This window comes from Mesoplodon densirostris, chromosome 9 (genome assembly GCF_025265405.1).
Source record: "Mesoplodon densirostris isolate mMesDen1 chromosome 9, mMesDen1 primary haplotype, whole genome shotgun sequence".
NCBI lineage: Eukaryota > Metazoa > Chordata > Mammalia > Artiodactyla > Ziphiidae > Mesoplodon > Mesoplodon densirostris.
In genome coordinates this window covers 72,424,443-72,449,143 of record NC_082669.1, presented here as the reverse complement: position 1 = coordinate 72,449,143, position 24,701 = coordinate 72,424,443, and the positions used below count along the sequence as shown (strand labels likewise).

General features: G+C 36.6%; 1 protein-coding gene across 6 annotated transcripts in view; it reads left to right on the top strand.

The window, feature by feature from the left end:
• MATCAP2 (microtubule associated tyrosine carboxypeptidase 2) overlaps nt 1-24,701 on the top strand; it is a 94,098-nt gene that overhangs the window by 29,466 nt on the left and 39,931 nt on the right. For 5 of the 6 annotated variants that reach the window (XR_009533408.1, XM_060108791.1, XM_060108794.1 and 2 more), the window contains exons 3-5: nt 17,797-17,940; nt 18,684-18,816; nt 19,365-19,670. Coding sequence is in view for 5 of the 6 variants with exons in the window: in XM_060108791.1 (XP_059964774.1) it covers nt 17,797-17,940; nt 18,684-18,816; nt 19,365-19,670 (583 nt within the window). In the remaining variant the exon portion in view is untranslated. The remainder of the gene's footprint in view (nt 1-17,796; nt 17,941-18,683; nt 18,817-19,364; nt 19,671-24,701) is intronic. The other variant, XM_060108792.1, reaches the window with a different exon arrangement.

The window sequence follows — 24,701 nt, the reverse complement described above, 5'->3', positions numbered from 1 at the left end:
CTTTACTGAAATTGTTAATAATCATCAAATATTTAAGTACTCATTTAAAGAAGAAAATAATGGAATTTAAAAAATTATCTTCAAGGTTAGCAAATCATGATGTGGATGATATAAGCAACACTTTCCAAATTGCTCAGTTTAGATACTTAGCACACAGTTTTGTGTGTTAAGGTCTTAATAAACTTCAAAATCCACTTTATTTGAGGAGAAGTTGGCTGATGTTTACCTTCAGGGCACAGAGTTGAGATCATAAAAGCAGACTACATTTGGTTAAATTAATTTTGTACAGGTTTTTATAATGCATTAGGTTCAACTTGGCTTTGTCAGTGATTGAAAATCTGTCTGTAGGCTAGGTGAAGCTGCGTGATTCCATTTGCCTGTGGCAAATGCCCTATTTTAGCATTTTGCTGCAGTGCAAGTTCTTTGAACTTGCAGCCAGCAAATTTTTTAGTTTGTTATAAATTACATGGAATCTGACCAGTCTTTTAAAGCCATTATGTAAAGCTTATTCTAAGATTAAAACAATTTTAATCTTGCTATTTATTTTCCTTTGTTAGAAGAAACCTTTTCTACTGCTGCTTTTTTTTGAAGGTACACCCCCCCTTTTTTTAAATTGGAGTATAGTTGATTTACAATGTTGTGTTCGTTTCAGATGTACAGCAAAGTGAGTCAGTTATACATATACATATATACACTCCTTTTTAGATTCTTTTCCCATATAGGCCATTACAGAGTATTGAGTAGAGTTCCTTGTGCTATACAGTAGGTCCTTATTAGTTACCTGTTTTATATATAGTAGTGTGTATTACATTCCCTTTTTATTGAAATATGAAATTGTGCTAAACACTAATAAAAAGGTCAGCTATTATTTTGGCAGTGATTTTATGATTTCTTTTTTTTGGTGTGGAAATTGCAATTGATTGAATAGGGCTTTCACTCACTTAAAATTTATGGTAATTATAAAAATGCTGTTTGTTTTTTTCCCCCTTAATGCTGAAAGAGACAGCTGAGATTTCTTTACCAGATTTCTTTAATTTGGAGTCCTACTGCAAGCCCTACCAGTTGGGAAAGGGATTTCCCACCATTAGGTCAAAATGAATGCTCTTTCATTTTTCTTGGATGGTAGTTAGGAAGCATCGGCAGCTCCAAAGATTGAGAATTGACAGTGCTTGGTTTCTGGCTCTACAATCTTTATTTTAACCCAATTCCAGCTTCTTATGCTTGGGTTATTTGAGGCTTCTAAACAGCACCAGCAATCCTAGCTGGCTGTACTTCAAATGCCACCATTTGGGAGAATGATTGCAGCAAATTCCAAATGTACTTTTCAAGCCTCTTTAATCAAATAAGGGAGATTTATCGGAACAAGACCCCCATAAAATATGCTTAAGTTCCTACTTAGCATCTGAATGAATTCTGACATGATACATCCTTCCCCTCCCCAGCTGTGAAGCTAAAGCAGCAGCTTCAGGGCTGGTTTCAGGATTCAGAAATGCGCTGCGCAGAGGGGCCAGGATGGCTGAGTAGCCCATTCATCTCTGGCCTCCACCCTTGAGGCCTTGCCAATCCCTAGCTGACAGTCTCTCAAGTTTCACGATCTGGATCTTTCCAAGGCAGGCAATGTATATTGTTGTTGGAGAGTGACCGCAGTCCTCTTTAGTGTAAGATAGGCAGAACAACGCTAAATCCAGGCAGAGATAAGTCTACCATAGTGGAACTAAGGTAGGTCTCAGGTTCTGGTCATTCCTAATTGATTGCCCTGTCAATGTCAAGGAGTTCCAGGACTCAGTTTGTTTCTGGTCCAGGCAGTAGGTTCCTCAGGAGGCACTTAGGCCCTTTAGATGGTTCAGAGCATCTAGCATGGGCTGCAGGACTTGAATATAACTCCAGGTGGAGCCTGCTGAACCCTGCTTAGCCTCTTGCTGGCAGCCATGGTGGGCCTCAGCTCCCTGACCCTTGGGACAGAAACTGAAAATGTCTGTTTTCTGAGATTGTGGACCTTTGCAGGAAAGAGTGCAGTGCTTCCTGGATGCTGAAGAAGGGATCTGGGATGAGAGAATGCTGAAAGCTGTCCAGCGTCAGGTGCCTGCTCACTAGTGGGTCAGAAGTAAGTCCTTAGTGGCACATTTGAGCAGTCAACTGGCAGCCAGTACACTTTCTGCCTTACTTCTCTGTGGCTGCCCATCCTGGGAAACCTAGATATAAAATCCATATGGCCTTAGACCCAGCACATTGTTGAACAAGATTGGAAGTGAGAGATGAGAAGGGTCTTCAGGGCAGTGTTGGGAGTCCTTGGCAGTATTTCCAACAGTCAAATGGAAATTACATATTTATGTGATAAAGCCAATGTGTAGTTTAAGTGACTGATTTTCCACCTCTAGCTGGAGTGGTGTCTCATTGTAGATTATGGCTAGGATCCTGCTAACTGGAAGCCCTGATTGGTAGAGTGATATTTAATAACATATGGGAAATAAGTCAACTTTTGTTTGGCTTGATAAGGTAAAGTTTGAATTATGTTCTTATTTGTTAACAAAACTGGAGCAGTGGGGATCATTAGTGATTGGTAAATGGGGAGAGAAGGAAGACTTTGCGGTGTTGGGTAGAGACCCTGGGCTGAGGCTACCCCTCTGGCTGTCAGGGAAGAAAAGTTAAAGGGGTGCAGAAGGAGTTAACAGAACAGGCCTGAGACTGCCATCCTTAGAAAGGCCTACTTGCAAGATTAACCTGAGCCTGGCGTCTGGGAACTTGACTGGTAAACAGTTTCCTACACTGAAATAAAACTTTCCCTAAATGATAAGAGTAGCTTGCTGTGCCTAAATTGTGCAAACAGTATGTTTTATGTTAAATACTTCTTTTCCTTTAGGGAGTCTGGAATTTTAGACTGTGCTAGACATAGGGGTGCTTATGTGACCAGCTGATAATAAAAACCTTGGGCACTGAGTGTGTAATAAGTTTCTTTGGTAGACAAATCTTTACATGTTCTTACAACTCAGTTGCTGGAGAAGTTAATTGCATTCTGTGACTTCATTGTGAGAAGACTCTTTTGAAGCTGCTTCTTGTTTCCTCCAGACTTTCCTGGATATAAGAAATGGGGAGTGGTGGGCTTAAGTTGATTTTTTTAAAGGCATCTAACCTTCAGATTTTAGAAAAAGAAGAAAAAACTCTATACTGTCCAAATAAAACATCTCCATGGGCTGTATTAGTTGTCAGTTTGAGATTCCTGATCAGTTACAAGGTCTGGCTTCTTACAGCTTTATAAAGGGCCATTGTGTTGCACCATTCCATGGGGTGCCATTCACAAATTGAGCCTGGGCCTTACATTCATACAATAGAGTTGATGTTTACCATAAGCATGGGGTTCTTCTTTGGCATTATAATACAGTACTCCTCTAATACTTTTTAGTTGTATGATATTTGTCTTAGAAGTTCAAGTAAATTAAATGTATGCTAAGTTAGAAATGTTGCATGGAGGGTAGCTGGGAAAGAATGAACAAAAAAAGCATATTTGTTTTATTATGAAATTGTTCACACTGCCTTTTTTTCAGGACCCTTGCGCCTTTGTTATTCCATTAAAATTGCTTTGAAATTTAAGGACAAAGTCATATGAACTATCTATATATGAAAAATTATAACTAACAGTGATAGAGTGCTTAATATTTGCTCGTTACTCTGTGTGCTGCGTACTTTTCACCTATTATGAGGTACAATACTAGTACTATCTAGAGAAGTGCAGTCACTTTCTTGACTTGGATCTCAAGTTGCAGAACCAGGAGTCTTTCTCAAGCACTCTATTGTCTTCCACACAAAGGTATGTTGGCAAACTAGCTCTCCATTTCCGTGGTATAAATATAAATACTTCCACCAGGACCAGTTTCAAGCAATGTAACATCACTGTCATGCCAATTAATAAAAATTCAGTCAGCTCTGACAAGACAGCATGGCCGGACTCCAGCATACCACTGTTTCACAAAATGGTTTCAACCAGGCTTTTCTAACCCCAGTGCACCCCCTGCACTCAAAGGGTACCAGGTCAAAAGAGCCTCACTTAGCTGGCAAGGATGCCTTTGGTAGAAGCTGATTATAGGGACTTGGAAGATTTTTTTTTTTTGCTCTTTGTGATACACCTATGAAATAGTGATTACTGTCTTTCGGAAGCTTTAAGACAAGCGTATTTACCTTCTTCCTGTTCAGGCACCCATCCTCATCTTTCAGCTACAGCTTCAATCTCAACTCATAGTAATAGTTATTTAGTGCCTTAGGAAGAGTAGCAAAGTTAAAACTGGGTGCCTAGTCTGTAAACTGAGTAAATATTTGAAAGAAGCAAATACAAGGGTGCCCCCAAAAGGCTGTCTACAACGTGTAGGTGGCTAATTTCTCTCTTCATGCCCCTTTGACTCTGCCAGGGAACAAAGCAGAAACATCCCTTCCATTACAGCTCCCACAATAGATACCTTTTCTCTGTTGACCACTGTCCTCATCATTGCATTTCATGTATTTCCTTTCTGTTTCATGTGGAGTATACACAACCAAGTATTGACAAGAGGGTTAAGATAAAATTAGGTATTTTCAACTGAAACAAAATAATTAAAGAGCTTTCAAGAATTTCTTCAGTGAAGTAGTGTATCCATTGTTTTCCTATTCCTAAGACTTTATATTTTTCAAAATAGTTATTTGCAAATACAGTCAGTTTTTGATTACCCTTATTAATGGAAGGAAATATTTGTATGGAGTAGCTAAAATGGAAAGATTATTCCCTGTTCCCTCCCTATCAAATAGTTCTCATTAGGGCAGTCATCTTAGCTTTCCTGGTGTGGCAATGCTATACCAGCCATAGTAAGTAGGAAACACAGCAATAGCAAAAGCCACAAACAGTGGCATGAAATGGAGATTGTAGAAGGAAGTGATGTTTAAATTCCACCATCTAAGTGAAAATAATCCACTGAAGTGATTTATAAAGCAGAAAGCTTTTTGAAATCTTTTATTTGGTTCCAGGCATCTTATATTGTAACCTCTGGAGGAAAAGATGCAGTTAGGAAAGATGGGGGATTAAGTACTGAGGAGTGGTAGTGTGAAGAAGAACAGATGTTAGACTTGTAGTTACCAGAAGAAATGTGCAGATATATTTGCCAAAAAATCGATGTCAGAAACATACAGTAAAATATCTTTTTCATCCTTCCATCTTAGCATATCAAAGCACTCCTTAAAGATGTTCTTGTTAATCTTTACAATATCTTGAAATATAACCCTCTTAGCCAATAGAGAAATGGGTCTTATAACTGTTTGTAAGAATTACTGTCTTAAATAAGAGGTTTGTTAGACTTGTAAATGTAATTAAGAAATTCAGGAATTGCCTTCTTTTAAAAATATTCTTTGACTTATGATTGATTTTTAGGACTCTTGCTCTATAGGAGAGAGATGGACTCGATCTCTGAGGTTTCCCTTGCACACTATGTTGCAGAATGTCTGTTTCTATTTTTATTTTTGCCCCCATGGTATGTACTCATGTAAACATTGCACAGTGTCTGCTTCATTTTCCCTGTATATATATTGAGGGAAATAGACTAAATGATCCTTGAGAGCCCTTTCTAGGACCACACACATCTCTCCTAAGTTCTAGGCCCCAAAATACTATGGCTAATCAAATCAAGATTCCATTTCATGTCATATTATGTATCCAGTTGTCAGGTATTTTGTAAAAACATTTAGCTATCCTTCCACGTTACATGTTAATCACAGGAAAGCTCAGAGTTTCTGCCAGCTGTGTTAACTGAAAATTCTTTTACTTCAGACCTCAGTGCTTTATTAACTCAACGTAATTGGCAAACATTTTGGTTTGTTAAAATTAACTTTCCAAATTAAGTGAAACTTGTTTCTCTAACTACAAAACCTAGTGGAAAAAAACATTTCAATGCAATTCTTTCTACAATGTATATTGACCTTGATAATTCAGGAGTATACTTTTCAAACTAAGGTTACTAAGACAGTAACCTAACAGCAGAAGTGTAAAGAATAACCAAGGAAATCAAGGTGTGAGCAAAAAAAATGTTTTATCTTAAATTCATGTGAATGTCACATTAAACTTCACAAAGTATCTTTATTCTAATATAGAAAAATGTAAATTGCTTATGGACTCTCTCTGGCAACCTGTCTATTCTTCCCCAATGTGAAAAACTGAAGCTTAGTACTAAGGTATTACACATTAACATTATTGGTTTGTAAAATTAACTCTTGTCACCAAAAGTCCAGTAGCATCTTGAGGGGAAAGCACAGACAAGGCACCTTCTGGGAAGGAGAGTAGTCATCGGGGCGCTATATGACTCAGCAAGAAAGGGTTCCAATGGCTTGGAGACATAAAAAGTCATAATTTTACCAAATTCAAGCATATTGTCTTAATAAAACTTTGAGTGTCGTAAACTTGATTTCTTATAAAAAGATACATCCACAAGTGAAACAGTATAGTTGGAAAGCAAGATGCAAGAAAAAGTTCATTTTTTAAAGGTATTTGATGTCTCTCAAAAAGGCCATTTCCATCATAACCATATTATTTAAGAATTAGGATATTATTTGATATTAAGATATCCTACATCTACTTAACTAAAAAAACTGTTCTGCTTATGTAATTAGAGTATCCTAAATTTCTTTATTACTGAATGGAAGTTAATGATCCATGCTATAAAAGGTACTTGATAGAGTTATTGTAAAATCTCAGAGGTATTTAGAGAAAAGAACTCTGACGTCAGCTTTTTTCCTGCATTGAAACAATGTAACGCATAACATTCTGTGGCATAGCATTGCATTTTCATTTATAGAGTTCAGATATTCAAAGTAAGTACCAAGATGGACCAACTTTATTATGTTAGGAAATTCTGATTTTCTTCCTAGCTAGCAAACTTTATACAACTTTATCTCAAGGGTCACATACCTATAGGATTTGAGCAGGGATCATAAATGATTGCAGGGAGCTGGCTGGGCACAGTAGGAAACTAAAAACCAGCAGTTATCTAACTTGGGCTACAGTTTGGGTCTAGTGTTATCATACCCTCAGAATTTTTAAGAGAAGGTAGGTAACCTGAATTTTATACCAAGTCTTCTAATTTGTAAATGTTGACAGCTATTTCAAACAAAGGTTGTTCAGACCAATGAAAACCTGTTTGTGGGCCACATTCATCCCTTGGGTTGCCAGTTTGCCACCTCTGATTGACCAGATCTATTAAACATAAGCTCTGTTTTATTGAGGCCAATAATAGCATAACATAAAGACTTTTAACTGTGGTCCTCAGAAAATAATGTCTTGGTTTTAGAGTTTATAGTGAAAATGGAATAGGTAATTCATTGTTATATTAAAATGCATGCATAATAAATACATAAAATCACGTTGTATTCTAAAGCAAGACAAGTGTTCATTTTCCTTTTTTGATAGAAATAACACAATTGGAAATCAAATACCTTCACTGATGGCAGTATGTCTTGATATAAAATTTCTTTAAGGCTAAGTTTTATTTATTTATTTATTTATTTATTCATTCATTCATTCATTCATTCTTGGCTGCGTTGGGTCTTCCTTGCTCTGCACGAGCTTTCTCTAGTTGCAGTGAGCAGGGGCTTTTCATTGCGGGGGCTTCTCTTGTTGCGGAGCACGGGCTCTAGGCACGCGGGCTTCAGTAGTTGTGGTATGTGGGCTCAGTAGTTATGGCTCACAAGCTCTAGAGCGCAGGCTCAATAGTTGTGGCACACGGGCTTGGTTGCTCCGCGGCATGTGGGATCTTCCCGGACCAGGGCTCGAACCCGTGTCCCCTGCATTGGCAGGCAGATTCTTAACCACTGTGCCACCAGGGAAGTCCAAGGCTAAGTTTTAATTGTACTAGTATTGAAGGTATTTTGTCTTGGTAGACCTCAAGTTGTCCAAACAGTGAAGGGGAGGGAAAAGGAAGCCTTCTTTAAACTATACCTCTCCCTAGGTGACTTGATTTTTTGCTTAGCAGATCACAGACTTTTCCCAGATACATTAAAGCTATAAAATTATTTTGAGTTTAGTACATCCATAGTAGTTGTGAGTCTTAAACTGGAGAAGTGAGGTCATTTCTTAACCTAATAGCAAGAAAGATTTTCTTACAGTCAGAGATGGAAGCACCCCAATCAGATTGTATGTCCTTGGAAGAAGGTATGACCTTGATGACTCTTTGAAACAACACTTCATTGATTTATTTGCCTTTGAAAACTTGCCTAACGTGCACTCTCAGGTTCTTATCTTAACAGGGTTTTTCCTCCAAAACAGTTTGAATGTCTGCTTCTTCCTTGTAGGTAGTGAAAGAAGAGTTTACAGTACTAAGCTATTTATGAATATCTTCGCCTGGTAGCAGTTACCCTATCACTTTCCCACTTATCATTGTATACATCCAAACTACCCCCAACCCTGATGACACAAATATGCAGAAGGGGGAAAAGGGAATGGGGGGATGGCTGCAAGTGACATTTTTCTTTGTCCCACTGTGTACTTTCATTTGTTCCACCATTGAAGGCAGACTCAATTTCTTGAATCTATTTCCTAGGTTCTGCATATGTAGAGTATAATTTATTGAAACATTTTTCTCTTTATTATAATCTGGTCATAGTTTGCAGTCTGTCTTATAGAAAACTGAACTACTGGCAAAAGTGTTTTTGCTTCAGTTTCTCCTGCTCTCCACGTTGCTGTCAGTGTCTAAGGTACAAATCTGATTGTGTCACTTTCCTTCCCGAAAAACTTTAGGGCTCCTCATAATTCAGGATAAAGTCCAAAATCTTTATCATGGCCTACAGGCCTTTGATCTTTCATTATCTGGGTCATGCTGAGGTTTCCAAAGTCAACTCTATACTCCCACAGCATCTTGTGCAAATTATCTGTCATGACATTTATCACACTGTTATCATCCTTAAGTTTCTTTTTTTGCCTTTACCATTAGACTAACCTCTTTTATAAAAGTGTATTTTATGTCTTTCACCTGTTCCCAGAATCTAGCAGAGTTCCTAGTACTAAATGAATGAGTCTCCTTGTGCCTAGGCTGGAGATGTAGGAACTGTGTATTTCACTTTCTTTGTTTTGTGTATGCTTTTGACAATATTATCCCCTTTTACCTGGAATGCCATCTATTTCCTCTGCGCCCCCACTTCAGTTTACCTTTCTCTATGTTTTCACAACACTTTATTCATATATCCAACAGGGTATTATTAAATTATGTTAATTTCAATGTAATCTCTGTCTAATGGTCAGACAGGGACTTAGATTCTAAAATATATAAATAAAAGCAGTGATTGGCACAAAGAAGGTAACCATAGAGATGAGTGAATGAATGATCCTTATTAATGGTATGCTAGAAATTTAGTAAAGTAGTCTGCAAACAGTGGATCCAAATTTGTGGCTCAAGGGTCAAGTTCAGCTTGCACATCTGTTTTTTTGGGGGGAGAGGGGGGTCAGCTCAGTGTTTTTTTAAAACATTGGTATATAAGGATGCTCTTCTGTTTCCTCTCCCGGATGTCATATACTCAGTAGCTTTACAGAGAGGTTACTGCTTGCAGCTGAAGGTATTTGAGTGTGTAACGACTGCTCTAGTGTCCCATCATTTTGTGGCTACAGTACCTTAAATGGAGGCCTAAAGACCTGATTGAGTAATCCAAATCTTTATATATCTAGTTTGCTACCAAGAAGAAATAACCACCATTGAAAAATTCATCCAATATTTTGAATTTTTTATTTCATTCTGGGAATCTCAAAGTACCAGAATGTGTGTGTACCTCATCCTTATCTGAAGTAAGCATTTTCAAACTGTTCTGAGGAATACTGCATGAGAAAAAGATGGCCGTATAAGGTAGAAAACACAAACTGTTATATTCACCACATGTAGTATCATAATAAAGGCTTAGAAGAGTCTTGTTTCACTTTGTTTAGTCCAAACACATTTGGCCATGGGACCTTTTTAAAAATACTATCTCGTCAACCACTTTTCCAAAAAAAAAAAAAACAGTTTGGAAAACACTGGCTTAAAGAAAAGGACTATGTGATCTCCTAGGGGTTATTCAGTATTTGGGGGGTGAAGAGGGTCAGAGTTCTAGATATTAGAATTTACTAAAAATGAGAGGAATGAAGAGAGGGTTGGGATTGAATACAGGTCAAATCAATTACCTTAAATACTGCATACAGTCATTTGGGAAACAGACTATAAAACACATTCATAGTTTCTCATTTTCTCCCTCTCTCCTCCCCCATCTTTTACTCTCTGTCTCTATCTCTGATTTCATCCTCACACCAACCCTGTGAGGTAAGTAGCACAAAGATTTTCATCTCCACTTTGCCACTGAAGAAACTAAACCTGAGAAAGGTAAAATGACATACCTAAGATCACACAGTCAGTAAAAGGTAGGGCACCAACGTAAAACCAGATCTTTTCACTTCTAGTCTTTCCACAGTATCACCCAGACTCATATCGTATTAGTGTCCCTATTGTATATAGTTTTTCACTGAGTGAAAACTGCATTTGAAAAGGAAAATAGGTTTTTAGCACATGACTGTGAAGTGACTTGTGATTGATGGTCAGATTTCCAAATTGCTAAACAGCAAACAGAATCAGCAAGTCAACCAAAAGTAGATTACTAAACAGTGTTGAGATTTTTCAGAAAGTTTGTTATATCATACAGGACAGTGCTGTAAGTTTTATATCCAGATTTTTCCTTTTCTGAATTAGTGGTTTAAATATTACACTGTGCTGTTTGATTGCTATTGCTTTTTTAAATGATGGCTTTATGAGGATATAATTCACATGCCATGTAGTTCACCCATCTAAAGTGTACAGTTAAGTGATTGTCAATATATTTAGGATTATGCAATCATTACCACTATCAAATTTGAGGAATTTCGTCATCCCCAAAAGAAAACCCTGTATTCATTACAAGTGATACCCCCAGCCCCACCCCATTCCAGCCCTAGACAACCATCAATCTATTGATACTTTATCTCTCTATGGATTTTTCTGTTCTGGACATTTCATATAAATGGAGTCATATGATATGTGGTGCATTGTGACTAACTTCTTTTACTTAGCATGTTTTCAAGATTAATCCATATAGTAGCATGTATCAGTGCTTTTTATTGTTGAATAATATTCCATGTATGTATATTTTAGATTTTATTTATCCATTCACTATTTGATAGACATTTGGGTTGTTTCCACTTTTTGGCTATTATGAACAATGCTGCTATGAACATTTGTGTACACATTTTTGTGTGGACATGTTTTTAGGTATCTTGGGTATATACCTAGTAGTAGATCATGTGGTAGTTGGTCATATGGTAGGAGATCATAGATCATATAGTAGTGGGTCATATGGGAATTCTGTGTCTAACCTTTTGAGGAAGACTCTTTTCCAAAGTGACTGCATCATTTTACATTCCCACCAGCCATATATGAGTTCCAGTTTCTCCACATTGTTACCAACTCTTTTTTTTTTTTTTTATCAACTCTTGTTTTTATAGCCATCCTAGTGGGTATGAAGTGGTATCTTGTGGTTTTGACTTGCATTTCTCTGATGACTAATGATGTTGAGCATCTTTTCATGTGCTTATTGGCCATTTGTATATCTTCTTTGGAAAACTATTTGGATCTTTTGCCCATATTTTAATTGGATTATTTGTGTTTTTATTATTGAGTTAGAGTTCTCTATATATTTTAGATATGTCACTTTTCAGGTATGAAATCTGCAAACATTTTCTCCTGTGGGTTGTCTTTTCACTTTCTTGATGGTGTCCTTTGAAGCATAAAAGTTTTTAATTTGGATGAAATCCAACTTATCTATTTTGTTATTTGTACTTCTGGTGTACAAATCTAGGAGAGCACTGCCTAATCCAAGGTCATGAAAATGTATGCATCTGCTTTCTTCTACAAGTTCTATAGCTTTAGCTCTTACATTTAGGTCTTTGATCGATTTTCAGTTAATTTTTTGTATATGATATGTGGTAGGGGTCCAATTTTATTCTTTTATTTGTATCCAGTTGTCCCAGCACCATTTATTGAAAATAATTTGATTACTCTTGTTTTAATAGAAGAAAATAAGAATGCTTCAAAGTCATGAGCTGGCAGTAACATTGTGAAGAATGCTGATGTTCTGTTTTGTGTAGCATTATGTATGACATCCAGATCTGGAGAGAGATAAGACCATTTCATTCACACTGAACAACTGCTCATTTTGCATTTATTTCCTCTGTTTGAGTTCTCTGAAAATCAATTTGTTTTGATGCCTGTAAGATATACAAAGCTTTAAAATATTCTCTTACAAAGAGGAAGGATTTAGGAATGATTGATTTGTGAGCAGAGATAATATATTGATTCATAATTTAGGGAAAATATGTAATCTTTTTGGTCCAATGTTTTTAAAAAGGTAAAAGTATGTTTGGTAGCCTGTTTCAATCCATTTTCAGCAAGAAACATCCCACCTGATAACTGTTCTTATGGAACTCAAAAGTAGATTATATTATACGATTTTCTAACATAGTGATGGAGGAGTTGGCTAAGTAGGAAAATGGAAAAGTGCAAAGTCAGATTCATGCAGACTAGGGATCCAAGACCTGGACAGTAGGATAGGTATATATTAAGATGTTCTGGTTTCAGGAGTTTTAAAACTGATTAACGAAACTGTTATGTTGCATCGCTTACTGTATATATTTGTTATTCTTAGAAATGGAAGGAAGCGGAGAATATATTTGATGTTGATGGATAAATTGGGGCTAGATTTCCACATGGAAGAGGGAAGTGGCTGCTTGCTCGAGTAGACCTCAAGAATGTGAGCCATACCAGTTCTGTCTACCAGCAAACTGCTCTGCCTAAAAATCTACCATAGAAGATATTTTTTGAATTTTTAAATATTTTCATGTGTTTCCTTTTTAAATACAAATACTCTGGAGAAGAGATATCAATGACTAACTGGCAAGTGGGAGAAGGTAACTAGATAGTGAAAAGAAAGGCCTGGAGATTCCAAAGTAGAGGGTACTTAAGCAGTTTTATATTTTCCAGTTGTAAAAGAAATATGTGTTTAGTGCAGAAACTTAGAAAAGTATGGAGAAGAGAATAATTATTATAATTCCACCACCTCTAGGTCGCGACTTTTAACATTTTAGTGCGTTTTCCCTGCTGTGTATAAAACAGATAACTAACAAGGACCTACTGTATAGCACAGGGAACTATACTCAATATTTTGTAATAACATATAAGGGAAAAGAATCTGAAAAAAAATAGATATGTATGTGTAACTGAATCACTTTGCTGTACACCGGAAACTGACACAACATTGTAAATCAATGATACTTCAAGGGAAAAAAAAAAGGAAAATACATTTTAGTGTGTTTTCCTTGTTCCATGCCTAATGTTCATGGTTGAATTAACATACTTTTGTTTACATGTCTATATTTTTTCATGCCATTAAAAGCTGTCAGCGTTTCTTTTTTGTCAGCATTATTTTAACTGACTGCATATATTTCATGCAATGGGTATATAGTAATTAGATTAAGTTAAATCTTTAGGTTGTTCCTCTTGTGCTTTTAAATTTCATCGAAATAGTTTTGGTAGTTGTCCACTCCAGGAGAGCTTCTTGCATAGATTCTGTTGGAAGGAGGCTAGTCAGTAAGCTGTGCAGTGGAGGCACCTGCTATAATAGGCCTGCCCCAGCATTAGAGTCAAAGGAGGAGGACCACAGCTGAACCAGTTATATGGGAATTGTTCGTTCCTTCCTCCCAGCTATCAATATACTGAAGGGCAAGAGAGGCCGTGAAAATAGGGGAGAGATGAGAAGGAATCAAATCACTGATTATGCCTTCTTTTCCCAGTGAAGGTTCTTTAGGCCTCAGGCCAGGCCCTGCCTATGGGAGGGGAAAGAGCTTTAATTGGATATGTGATTTATGTTTTAAATTGTGTTAAATTAACTTGAAGTGGACTTTTTTTTTCTTTTAATACTTGAACGTTTTTGGAAGTTAAATTGGTTGAGGTTTATTTGAAGATAAGAAAGGGATATGCTGGATGGCAAATTGAAAGTGATGATTGGGGAATTCCCTGGAGGTCAGTTGTTGGGACTCTGGGCTTTCACTGCCAAGGGCCCGGCTTCAAGCCCTGGTCAGGGAACTAGGATCCCGCAAGCTGCAAGGCACGGCCCAAAAAAAAAAAGTGATGATTGGAGAAAAATAAGCTGCTGCTTGTTTGAATCTCCCACCAAGTAATATTGGGAGATGTAGTTTTCTGATTAACTTAAATGATGATATTAATGGAGAAGAGAGATTTGATGTAAAATTTATTGCCTCTTAAAAGTGTTAACCATGCGGAGGTGTGTGAAAGCTTGATTTTTTTTTTTTTTTTTTTTTTTTTTTTTTTTTTGCGGTACGCGGGCCTCTCATTGTTGTGGCCTCTCCTGCTGTGGAACACAGGCTCCAGACACGCAGGCTCAGCGGCCATGGGTCACGGGCCCAGCCGTTCCGCGGCATGTGGGATCCTCCCTGACCGGGGCACGAACCCGTGTCCCCTGCATGGGCAGGTGGACTCTCAACCACTGCGCCACCAGGGAAGCCACCTAAAGCTTGATTCTTAAAGTGATACAGATATTGATTCTCTGAGCTCTAGGGGGAGAGGATGAATTCTTTTTTCCTGTAAAAACAAAAACTTGTAAGGAGATGTGGGTCAAAGGGTACCAACTTTCAGTTATAAACTGAATAAGTTCTGGGTATCTAATATATAGCGTGATGTTTATAGGTAATAATAGCATATTGTATACTTGAAATTTGCTAAGACCTTAGATGTTCCCACCACATTAAAAAAATGTAACTATATGAGGTGATGGATTTGTAAATTAACTTGATTGTAGTAATCATTTCATAGTGTGTACACATATTAAGTCATCGCATTGTACACCTTAAACACCTGATTGTAGAACCTAAACATATACAATTTTTATCTATCAACATACCTCAATGAAGCTGGAAAAAATGACTTTTTCCTTTGCATATTGTAAACCATTTTGAAAACTTCTGTATAGTGCAAATAATTAAACATCAGTGCAACACATTATCCCTTCTCAAACATGAACATGATGTCATGTAGCCTTTGGGTATATCCTTCCAGGCTTCCTTGTGCTTTTTAAAAATTGCTTATTGCCTTTTTTTTCCCCGAAAATTGAGATCATACCTGTAAAATTTTTGTTGCCTGCAAGAGGTTGCATAAGGAAGCAGAAATTGTTGTAACACAAAAATGTTCACTGATGAAGTAACTGCTGAACATTCCTGACCTCTCTTAAAACTTGAATTTATTCACCTATCCAACGACGGTCTCTCTCTCTGTGCTGGGGTCTATTTAATGCAGATGGATTGGGAGGTCAGTGAAGGATACTGGAGATCTGTGTGGTCACTGACAAATTTGTCTAGGTTGGACCAGTTGAAAAACTAATAAAGAAAAATATCTAGAGATGACAACAGGATGGGCACTTCAGTGAAGAATGACTGTACATGACATATTAAGATAAGCTTTTGGGAACATCCATGTAGCTCTCATGAAGGATTGCTGCCATGATGGTGCCATGTAAGTCACGCAATGGAAAATGATGTGCTATTGCATATCATTTTGATAGAAAAATTACATCCCCCCCAAAAAAAACTCCCACTATTTTTATTCATTCTTTGATTATCTAATAATTAGTTGATAGGTATAAAGGTTGCCTCAGTGTTGTTAAACTGCCAAGGTAATTTTTTTTAATCTTATAGGGTACTTTTTCAGGATAAATTTTCAATCAAATCTTTGTTCCCTATTATGAATATGAATGAATACTTATTATGAGTGTGAATACTTAATAGCCTTCTACTAAGTACCATTTATTGATGATAACAAGGGTCACCTGTATTGAAGTTTTTCTAAAGTCTCTAGACTGTTATAATAAATAGTAACCAGATAACCACATTTTCCTACTGAGTAAGCATATGCTAGAAAAGCTAGTTTTATCCTAAGTTAAGTACATACTTTAAAAAACCTATACACACAAGTTATAATAAAAAATTTCTTTAACTTTTTTTAGGTCTAATTATAAGTTCAGTATAGAAGGTACCTGTCTCTTATGGAATTAAGGCAAAATTTCTCAGATTCTTCTAACTCTGATATATTGATGACTAGTGACCATTAGACTGGTGTATGCAAATACCTTAGCTAATCTGCTAAAGGGGCTTTTAATTATGTGCTAATTTGTTCTTTTAATTATCCTAGTTGTCATATAAATAAATTAGTCTCTGGGGTATTTGCTGTGTTCCCATTCTCTGAGATCCTTCTGGCTTTCTACTGTGCATATGAATCACCTGGGGAATCTTGTTAAAATGCAGATTCTGATTCAGTATGCATGTAGTTTGGAGGCAGGCAAAATTCCAAATTTGAAGCCAGCTTCCAGGACAATGCCAGTGCCAATGCTGCTGGCTTTTCGACCACATTTTGAATATCAAGGCTTTTAATAGCAACTTTGGGAATGCAAGCCAGGCAAACTTGTTGAAGCCATTTCTTGTTATGATAACTTTATGATTCACTCTAGTTTATTAGTAATATATATTTTTCCTGTGGGGATATATATATTTACTTATAACTTGTAGCACATGAGTTTTACTGTAGTTTTTGTGTTGGGCATGTCATCTACAGTGGTATTTATAAGGAATGGTAACATACTGATGATGATGAAGTAGTAATTGACATGTATTGACTACTTATGTCTGACACTGTGCTTTACAAAGTTTGGCTAAATTTTCTCAACAAAGCCATGCAGTAGACATTATTGTTGTTATCCCCATTTACTAATGAGGAGGCTTGGTAACAAGTTTAGTGACTTGCCCAGAGTCACACAACCAGAAGGTGGCAGAGCCAGGATGTCAGCTCAGGTCGTCTGACTCTAGAGCTTGTACTTTTAATCTCTTTACTAGTCTGACAACAGCTAGAAAGCATAGGCTTAATATAATATCAGGTATCTGAATTTTCTAGCTTCTGTCACCATCCATATAAGATATATTTGAATTTTCTAGCTTTTTCCCAAAAGACCTTTGAATAGCATTTTCCTTCCTTATGTTTTCCTTTTTTTGTGGCTTTCCCATAGATACTGATGATCTGTGATTTTTTACCAGTTTTTTTAGTCTTCCTTTTTGTATATTTGTGCTTAGAGAAAAAGATCTCAACTTTCATATTCTTTTGATATGAAAATTTATGAAGAATGAAAAGTAGATAGTACCCTGCCCAGAATGAAAGATAAAAGTGTTTTTAGTAATGTTGAGACTATGTGTTTCTGCCAAAGAGTTGTAGCCCAGGAAAACATCAGGTTCTATAGGATCATCACAAAAGAATGGTTGATTCTTCTGTGTGTTCTTAAAAATTGGGAATTTTTTTCTTTATCCAAATGGTAATTATATTCTAGTAATTAGTCTGGAGACATACCTTCTGAGTTCTCCTGCAAAACCACCGGATGGTCTTAGAGAAGCCAAGAGAAACTGAGAACTCTGCCTTAGCTTCTCAGCCTGTTAGATGTTGACAGTTGTGCAGTGCTTGAGCCTTTATCCCATGTTAAGAAGTAAGTACGTACACAGGTGTTTGTAAAAATTTATGAAAATGAATGAAAGCTGTTTAGGATTAGAAAAATATGTTACCGTAGCTGCAATTTAATTTGGAAATCAGTAAACACAGAACAAGTCATGATAAATAAGAATATAACTAGGTCATTACTCATGTCGAAGTAATAGGAGGCTGTTTACTTTCATTATCTCTGTTTCTTTTACAGTCCATCAATATTATGGAACTGACTTTACAAAAGTATGGAAGCTATGAAAAATTTGAACAGGCCACCGGTGGTAGCCTGCTATCTAAAACTCGAATCTGGAGTCATGTTAGGAAATACATGATGAAAGAAGGCTGCATGGGTGAGGTATGAATCATGAGTGAGCATGACAATTTGATTGAGCATTTTAACTCTCAGTCACTGCCACGTGTTTGTTTTTTCTGCAGGTTTTGTTTTCCCAACACTATTTTACTCATTAAATAAGTCACCCAGATTTCTTACTATATATAAGTCTAAGTTTTTGTTGCATTGAATTGTTAATGTTCAGTTTTTTTCTGTTTTTCCTTTTTTCTTACTACCATTTTTGTATAGCTTGTAGGATTATGTGAATTGGCTTATGAAAATTATTAATGAAGATATTTGACACAGCGACTTCTCTTATTAATGTCCAGTTCCTAGTGTTCAGCCTCAAAATAAGCTTTGGCCCAGCAGTGACCAGGACTCTGGCTCCTGTACCTTCCTTTGCATTATTCCAGCCCGGGGAACTATATTTGAGAGCACTGCAGAGGCACAATTTCAGTTCTCTGTGTCTTCCTCCGCACAGCTATCTACTTTTCTTTCAATCCAGTAAAGGTTCTTGAGTTCCCAAAGGCTCAAAATTGCAAGGGTCTGCATTTCATCTTCTTGGTTTCTGGGAGATTCAAGATGGTGTAAACAAAAGAAAAAGGTGTTAATTTATGGGTCCATTGTTTTCTGTGAAAACTTTCACCCCCTGCCTTCTATGTTTTGTCTTTTATATATATATATAATTTATTTTAATATATTATATATATATATAAATTTATATATATATAAAAAATATATATATATTTTTAACTCTTGCTCTTTAGATTGTAGTTCATCTCACTGAGGACCTGCTTTCCCGAGCTTCCATGACAGTAGTAAATGGATGTCCAACACTGACCATCAATGTTTGCACTGCACGTGAGCATTGGCTGGAAGGAATGCTCAGGCATGAAATAGGTAGGGGGCAACCCTTCTCCATTTATTCAGTTGTAATAGCAGAAATTACTTCAAGGACTTGTTCATTCATAATTCATTTTTTCTTAGTAATATTTGGCAAAAAGTAATGAAATTGTTAGGTGTCAGTTGAACTAAAGCTAAGATATTGATGTCTCATTTCAAATTAGATTTTTTAGTGTACTGTATAGCTGTATTAAGCTTGGAGAGTCACTTAACTCCTCTGGATTTCAGTTCCCCCATCTTCAACTAAGGGAATTGAATTAAGTGATCTCTAAGATTCTTTTCAAATATCAAGTCTATAATTCGACTCTTAAAAAGAAAATAATTGCTGTGAAAGTTATACCTCTTCTAATGAGCCCTGTGATCCTTCTGAAGGCTGTGTAGTCCTTCAAACCAAAGGGCATTAGTGTCAGATCATTTTCTACTTTGTTTTGATTTGTAGGTACACATCAATTTTGTTTTCGAACTGTTGGTAGAATCTTTTTTTGGATAAGAATTAAAATAAGAATGGCATTTCTTACTTTTCATGTGCCTTTTCTTCTCCATAGGCACACATTATTTTCGAGGTATTAACAACCTTCAGCAGCCATGGAACAGTTGGACTGGCCGTAAAAAACATGACCTAAAGCCAAACAATCCCACAGAGGAAGGACTGGCAAGTATTCACAGTGTCCTGTTTAGAAAAGACCCCTTTTTATGGAGGGCTGCCCTCCTCTACTACACTGTTTATCGAGCCAGCCACATGTCTTTTTGTGCATTATTCAAAGATATTGGAAAGTTTGTCAAGGACCCCAATACAAGATGGGATTATTGTGTACGAGCCAAGAGGGGATGGACTGATACCTCCCAACCAGGTGTGTGTCCCTTGACAGTAGATTTTCTGATTTATTGGGTAATTGTCTTTTTTTTTTTTTGAATTTTTGAACTTTATTTTATAAAACAGCAGAATTTTATTTCCTAAAAGAGCAGGTGCTCACTAGTTATCAATTTTATACATATTAGTGTATATATGTCAATCCCAATCTCCCAATTCATCACACCACCACCACCACCCTTGTGCCGCTTTCCCTCCTTGGTGTCCATACGTTTGTTCTCTACATCTGTCTCTCAATTTCTGCCCTGCAGACTGGTTCCTTTCTACCATTTTTCTAAGTTCCACATATATGTGTTAATATACGATATTTGTTTTTCTCTTTCTTACTTCACTCTGTATGACAGTCTCTAGATTGATCCACGTCTCTACAAATGACCCAATTTCATTCCTTTTTATAGCTGAGTAATATTCCATTGTATATATGTACCACATTTTCTTTATCCATTCGTCTGTTGATGGGCATTTAGGTTGCTTCCATGACCGGGCTATTGTAAATAGTGCTGCAATGAACATTGGGGTGCATGTGTCTTTTTGAATTATAGTTTTCTGTGGGTATATGCCCAGTAGTGTGATTGGTGGGTCATATGGTAATTCTATTTTTAGTTTTTTAAGGAACTTCCATACTGTTCTCCATAATGGCTGTACCAATTTACATTCCCGCCAACAGCGCAAGAGGGTTCCCTTTTCCCCACACCCTCTCCAGCATATGTTGTTTGTAGATTTTTTGATGATGCCCATTCTAACTGGTGTGAGGTGATACCTCATTGTCATTGTGATTTGCATTTCTCTAATAATTAGTGATCTTGAGCAGCTTTTCATGTGCATCTTTGCCATCTGAATGTCTTCTTTGGAGAAATGTCTATTTAGGTCTTCTGCCCATTTTTGGATTGGGTTGTTTGTTTTTTTAATATTGAGCTGCATGAGCTGCTTGTAAATTTTGGAGATTAATCCTTTGTCAGTTGCTTCATTTGCAAATATTTTCTTCCATTGTGAGGGTTGTCTTTTCATTTGTTTATGGTTTCTTTTGCTGTGCAAATGCTTTGAAGTTTCATTAGGTCCCATTAGCTTATTTTTGTTTTTATTTCCATTACCCTAGGAGGTGGATCAAAAAAGATCTTGCTGTGATTTATGTGACAGAGTGTTCTTCCTATGTTTTCCTCTAAGAGTTTTATAGTGTCCAGTCTTACATTTAGGTCTCTAATCCATTATGAATTTATTTTTGTGTACGATGTTAGGGAGTGTTCTGATTTCATTCTTTTACATGTAGCTGTCCAGTTTTCCCAACACCACTTATTGAAGAGGCTGTCTTTTCTCCATTGTATATCCTTGCCTCCTTTGTCATAGATTAGTTGACCATATGTGTGTGGGTTTATCTCTGGGATTTCTATGCTGTTCTATTGATCTATATTTCTGTTTTTGTGCCATTACCACACTGTCTTGATTACTGTAGCTTTGTAGTATAGTCTGAAGTCCAGGAGCCTGATTCCTCCAGCTCCATTTTTCTTTCTCAAGATTGCTTTGTCTATTTGGGGTCTTTTGTGTTTCCATACAAATTGTGAAATTTTTTGTTCTAGGTCTCTGAAAAATGCCATTGGTAGTTTGATAGGGATTTAACTGAATCTGTAGATTGCTTTGGGTAGTATAGTCATTTTCACAATGTTGATTCTCCAATCCAAGAATACGATATATCTCTCCATCTGTTTGTATCATCTTTAGTTTCTTTCATCAGTGTCTTATAGTTTTCTGCATACAGGTCTTTTGTCTCCGTAGGTAGGTTTATTCCTAGGAATTTTATTCTTTTTGTTGCAGTGGTAAACGGGAGTGTTTTCTTAATTTCTCTTTCAGATTTTGCATCATTAGTGTATAGGAATGTAGGAGATTTCTGTGCATTAATTTTGTATCCTGCAACTCTACCAGATTCATTGATTAGCTCTAGTAATTTTCTGGTGGTATCTTTAGGATTCTCTATGTAGAGTACCATGTCATCTGCAAACAGTGACAGTTTTACTTCTTCTTTTCCAATTTGTATTCCTTTTATTTCTTTACCTTCTCTGATTGCCGTGGCTAGGACTTCCAAAACTGTGTTGAATAATAGTGGTGAGAGTGGACATCCTTGTCTTGTTCCTGATCTTAGAGGAAATGCTTTCAGTTTTTCACCATTGAGAATGATGTTGGCTGTGGGTTGGTCATATGTGGCCTTTATTATGTTGAGGTAGGTTCCCTCTCTGCCCACTTTCTTCAGAGTTTTTATCATAAATGGTTGTTGAATTTTGTTAAAAGCTTTTTCTGCATCTATTGAAATGATCATATGGTTTTTATTCTTCAATTTGTTAATATGGTGTATCACATTGATTGATTTGTGTATACTGAAGAATCCTTGCATCCCTGGGTTAAATCCCACTTGATCATGGTGTATGATCCTTTAAATGTGTTTTTGGATTCTGTTTGCTATTATTTAGTTGAGGATTTTTGCATCTGTGTTCATCAGTGATATTGGTCTGTAGTTTTCTTTCTTTGTGACATCTTTGTCTGGTTTTGGTATCAGGGTGATAGTGGCCTCGTAGAATGAGTTTGGGAGTGTTCCTCCCTCTGCTATATTTTGGTAGACTTTGAGAAGGATAGGTGTTAGCTCTTCTCTAAATGTTTGATAGAATTCGCCTGTGAAGCCATCTGGTCCTGGGCTTTTGTTTGTTGGAAGATTTTTAATCGCAGTCTCAATTTCATTACTTGTGACTCGTCTGTTTATATTTTCTATTTCTTCCTGGTTCAGCCTCAGAAGGTTGTGCTTTTCTAAAAATTTGTCCATTTCTTCCAGGTTGTCCATTTTATTGGCATAGAGTTGCTTGTAGTAATCTCTCATGATCTTTTGTATTTCTGCAGTGTCAGTTGTTACTTCTCCTTTTCCATTTGTAATTCTATTGATTTGAGTCTTCTCCTTTTTTCTTGATGAGCCTGGCTAATGGTTTATCAATTTTGTTTATCTTCTCAAAGAAGCAGCTTTTAGTTTTATTGATCTTTGCTATTGTTTTGTTTGTTTCTATTTCATATATTTCTGCTCTGATCTTTATGATTTCTTTCCTTCTCCTAACTTTATGTTTTGTTTGTTCTTCTCTCTCCAGTTCCTTTAGGTGTAAGTTTAGATTGTTTATTTGAGACTTTTCTTGTTTCTTGAGGTAGGCTTGTATTGCTGTAAACTTCCCTCTTACAACTGTTTTTGCTGTATCCCATAGGTTTTGGATCATTGTGTTTTTATTGTCATTTGTCTCTAGGTACTTTTTGATTTCCTCTTTGATTTCTTCTGTGATCTCTTGGTTATTTAGTAACGTATTGTTTAGCCTCCATGTTTTTGTGTTGTTTATGTTTTTTTCCCTATAATTGTTTTCTACTCTCATAGCGTTGTGGTCAGAAAAGATACTTTATATGATTTCAGTTTTCTTAAGTTTACTGAGGCTTGATTTGTGACCCAAGATGTGATCTATCCCGGACAGTGTTCCGTGCGCACTTGAGAAGAAAGTGTAATCTGCTGTTTTTGGATGGAATGTCCTATAAATATCAATTAAATCTATCTAGTCTATTGTGTCATTTAAAGCTTGTGTTTCCATATTAATTTTCTGTTTGGATGATTTGTCCATTGGTGTGAGTGAGGTGTTAAAGTCTCCCGCTATTATTGGGTTAATATCGATTTCCTCTTCTGTAGCTGTTAGCAGTTGCCTTACGTATTGAGGTGCTCTTATGTTGGGTGCATATATGTTTATAATTGTTATATCTTCTTCTTGGATTGATCCCTTGATCATTATGTAGTGTTCTTCCTTGCCTCTTGTAACATTCTTTATTTTAAAGTCTATTTTATCTGGCATGAGTATTGCTACTCCAGCTTTCTTTTGATTTCCATTTGCAGGGAATATCTTTTTCCATCCCCTCACTTTAAGCCTGTATGTGTCCCTAGGTATGTAGTCTCTTGGAGACAGCACATAAATGGGTATTGTTTTTGTATCCATTCAGCGAGCTTGTGTCTTTTGGTTGGAGCATTTAATCCATTCACGTTTAAGGTAATTTCGATATGTATGTTCCTATTACCATTTTCTTAATTGTTTTGTGTTTGGTATTGTAGGTCCTTTACTTGTGTTTCCCACTTAAAGAAGTTCCTTTAGCATTTGTTGTAGAGCTGGTTTGGTGGTGCTGAATTCTCTTAGCTTTTGCTTGTCTGCAAAGCTTTTGATTTCTCCATGGAATCTGAATGAGATCCTTGCCTGGTAGAGTAATCTTGGTTGTAGTTTCTTCCCTTTCGTCACTTTAAATATATCATGCCACTCCCTTCTGGTTTGTAGAGTTTCTGCTGAGAAATCAGCTGTTAACCTTATGGGAGTTCCCTTGTATGTTATTTGTTGTTTTTTCCCTTGATGCTTTCAGTAATTTTTGTTTGTCTTTAATTTTTTCCAGTTTGATTACTATGTGTCTCGACGTGTTTCTCCTTGGGTTTATCCTGTATGGGACTGTCTGCACTTCCTGGGTTTAGGTAGCTATATCCTTTCCCATATTAAGGAAGTTTTTGACTGTATCTCTTCAAATATTTTCTTGGGTCCTTTCTCTCTCCTCCTTCTGGGACCCTATAATGTGTATGTTGTTGCATTTAATGTTGTCCCAGAGGTCTCTTAGGCTGTCTTCATTTCTTTTCATTCTTTTTTCTTTATTCTGTTCTGCAGCCGTGAATTCCACCATTCTGTCTTCCAGGTCACTTATCCGTTCTTCTGCCTCAGTTATTCTACTATTGATTCCTTCTAGTGTATTTTTCATTTCAGTTATTGTATTGTTCATCTCTTTGTTTGTTCTTTAATTCTTCTAAGTGTTTGTTGTTTAATTCTTCTAGGTCTTTGTTAAACATTTCTTGCATCATCTCGATCTTTGCCTCCATTCTTTTTCCAAGGTCCTAAATCATCTTCACTATCATTATTCTCAATACTTTTTCTGGAAGGTTGTCTATCTCCACTTCATTTCATTGTTTTCCTGGGGT